The sequence below is a fragment of the Cicer arietinum genome, chromosome 4 (genome assembly GCF_000331145.2).
Source record: "Cicer arietinum cultivar CDC Frontier isolate Library 1 chromosome 4, Cicar.CDCFrontier_v2.0, whole genome shotgun sequence".
Taxonomy (NCBI): domain Eukaryota; kingdom Viridiplantae; phylum Streptophyta; class Magnoliopsida; order Fabales; family Fabaceae; genus Cicer; species Cicer arietinum.
The window spans coordinates 18,538,208-18,541,471 of record NC_021163.2 but is presented as its reverse complement, the minus strand read 5'-3'; the positions used below and the strand labels follow the sequence as shown (position 1 = coordinate 18,541,471).

At 35.1% G+C, this 3,264-nt stretch overlaps 1 protein-coding gene across 1 annotated transcript in view; it reads right to left on the bottom strand.

Moving 5' to 3' along the window:
• The window catches only part of LOC101491033 (callose synthase 3), a 22,775-nt gene that overhangs the window by 2,943 nt on the left and 16,568 nt on the right, over nt 1-3,264 (bottom strand). The window contains exons 30-37 of the mRNA XM_004497323.4: nt 2,814-2,923; nt 2,598-2,723; nt 2,399-2,467; nt 2,101-2,287; nt 1,866-2,022; nt 828-947; nt 627-745; nt 428-511 (exon numbers count right to left, since the gene is read on the bottom strand). Of these exons, the coding sequence (XP_004497380.1) occupies nt 428-511; nt 627-745; nt 828-947; nt 1,866-2,022; nt 2,101-2,287; nt 2,399-2,467; nt 2,598-2,723; nt 2,814-2,923 (972 nt within the window). The remainder of the gene's footprint in view (nt 1-427; nt 512-626; nt 746-827; nt 948-1,865; nt 2,023-2,100; nt 2,288-2,398; nt 2,468-2,597; nt 2,724-2,813; nt 2,924-3,264) is intronic.

The following is a 3,264-nucleotide window of genomic DNA, read 5'->3' as shown; positions in this document are numbered from 1 at the left end:
CAGCAGGAACATAAACTATGGTTTTCTTTATAATTCGTACTAGGATTGAGAATAGCAGTAACTAGACCTCTACAAAATCTTTGCCAAAACAGTATATTATATTTGACAGAAGCTAGCAACATTAATGATTTAATTTGACTGAGAGGGTTAAAGAGTAATACTTTTTGTTATTAAGTTGCATACGTTTTAAAAATTTATCCAAAGAGGATGATCAAGGCCTTTGTTCGGTGTTCACCATCCATCAAGACTTGAGGTTTTGTAACAATAAACCCTTATTTTTAACATCACAACTTCAGCCATCATGACCAGCCATGTATTTTTTTTCTCACCCTCACATAGACCCTTATTTTCTCAATTCCTCTTTTGCAGTCATAGATCACTTCTAACAACCAAAATAACAGAAACAAAAACAAGAATGAGAACATACTTCAGTGGATTAGCTAACAATCTCTGACCAATTGTCACAAAACTGGTTTCCTGATTTGACATGAACCATGCAAGAGAAGAAACACTGAAAATTCAGAGCAAAATAATGGTCAGGGACTCTTAAATTATGAATTGCAGTTATAAATGATTTTTTCAAGCAGTATTAAAACAACTAAATATAGGAGCCAAAGGCTTTTTACCTTCCAGTAAATATATGCTCCCGAAGCCCAAGAATACTTGGATACCTCACTCCATCGTGCTTCTTGAGGAATTCTTGCAACAAATTCCTCATTTTCAAAGCTTCTTCCATGTAATTATCCTGAAAAGAGGAAACTTAATCACATGGATTGATATCAGACCTTATAAGTTATAATTTTGTGCTTCTCGTACAAGTACAATACCTGGTTCATATCTATTGTTTGCAAGCCTTCTCCGCGTGTGAACATTATGGCATGATTCTGATTTTCAGGTTTACCCTCACCCAAAATAGCAGGCCCAGGAAGCTTTATTTTATATATGACCTGATTAAAACAACCACATGCAGAGTATATGATCCAAGATATTGATAGATGAAAAATGAAAGAACAATTATGACGGGAAAAGGATGTTGTTGGCTTAGGAAACATTGTAAACTCCCAGATTGTATTTAGTCCTATGCAAATAATATTACTATGGCTAGAAATTACAAAATGAGAAATCAGTTTCTTTATAGAAGCTAGTATTTTTATGGAAAAAACCCTCTCTGGGTCTTTTATCTTATTAATTTGCAACACTTTAGTCTTTTATCTTTTTTCCCGTTTACATCCTTAATCTTTTAAAATGTGCCAAAGGTTACCTCTTTTCACCTATTTTTGCCTATTTTTATTTATGCATTTATCTATCTCTACACAGTCAGAGGAAAATATTTATTCACACTCATTATAAAAACTGAAACAGAATTATTCATGTATGATGTTATGAATAAACTTAATAGAGCGGCAACATAAAGATTACAGTTAGACAAAATTGGGCTCTGTTTCAGTCAGATGAAAAAGAAATTGAGAGAAGTGGTTCTACAAACTTAATCTCTTATCAAGAGCTTGGTTACAGTGGATCAATAAAGTGATCAAGGAGTCAGCTAATAGCAGTCAAACGAGAATTCTCGTATAAACTTCTATACAGACAAATAATGCAGCTTGCAGTAGTCCAGCTTGTTGTTTTGCACGTGGGTGCTTCATGGGAGTTGCTATCTCATAGATATGCAGAGAGATTGGAAGCTTTGTCGTATTTTAAGTTTTCTTGCTCCATAATGAAATATAAACTTTCCACATTTCAAAAAACTTAGGATCCTGTGGTTATATTTCCCTCTTTTATTCGTGATGTGATAAAAAACTTCGTTTTCTATCAAGAGAGAGAGAGAGAGAATTATTTGCATCCTTTAATTATCAAAATCCACTAACCTGGTCCAAACATTGCTCAGGCTCTGCCTCAGAAGAACTACTGGATTTTGGCATAGCCTTCACCAAGCAGGAATAATAAACCTTGCTGATCTTTTTTGGTCTCTCTTTGCTAGGTTCTTCTACCTCATCAATATAGGCAACTCGAAGTGAAGGATATCTACCAAATAAAACACATCAACCTACTTATTGGTCTAGACAAACATAAAGGCCAGTACAATTAGCTTTGGACACTTACCTTGCCATAAGCCTCAATATGTCCTGCGCACGAGCAGCACCAGATCGCTTGTCAATCCCATATTGTTGGCATGATACCACATATGAGAACTTCATATCAGCTACGGCTTGACATTGTGTCCATAATGATCTTTCCCCCTTTGAGTTATCGTCTGAATTTTCTATGGCTTTATAGCCTTCCATCAAATCTGCACACTCATATCATTGCATTCAGAAAAAAAAACATTAAAACTTAAAACCAAATTAAAAGCAACTTATAATGAAATAATTGATCTCATTCCCAACAAAGGAACAGTCACCTTCATCTTTAGCCATATCGAGAAAAGCCTGGAGCTCCAAGGCTTTTCTGTAGTACATCATGCCTCTAACTGCATCAACAAAAATTCTTCAATCAATTGTACTGATAAGCAAGAGGCGGTTTACATTCTAAGGATTGGACATAATTTATAGGAACAGCACTCAAGTTTCAGATAAACATAGAAAAGAGATGGGAAAAACCAGTTCTGGTCAAAGTTTGGCCTCGGTATGATGCCCAGCGACGAAGTTCTTCTTCTAACTCATCATATTCTTTAAGTTCTTCTTCATTGTAACAATTCACTCGCTGAAGAAAGTTGTTCCATTCATCTGACAACCAAAGTACCAAGAAATGCATTAATACACACCCCTTGAACTTCAACATCTATACAACAGTGACTTTTGTGTAAATGTGAACACCTGGAAAGATCTTTTGTAAGTAGAAAAGTATTGAAACACCATCTTCATTGGGTGATTCCAACTCACGCAAGGAAAAGAGAACCTCTTCTGTGTAGTATGGAGTTAAAACCCTGCGAAGTTCAAGTCGAAAGATAACGATAGAGAAACTAAATATTAATTGATGATTTAAAATTACAAGCACTAGTAAACTATTATATAGACTGTTGAAAATATATTTATATTTATTACATATCACGTAAATAGGGATAATATCTCCCATATTTATTTTTGTATTTATTGCCTTGAGCCTATATAAAACAGACTCTGCTGTGTAGTTCAGACACACGGTTTCACCATATGTCTCTCTCATTTTCTCTTATTCAACATGGTATCTAGAGCCTATTAAGAGAGACAACCCTATACCGTGATTACCCCGGGACCCACTGTCCTTCGGTGAGATTTTTTTTCGGTA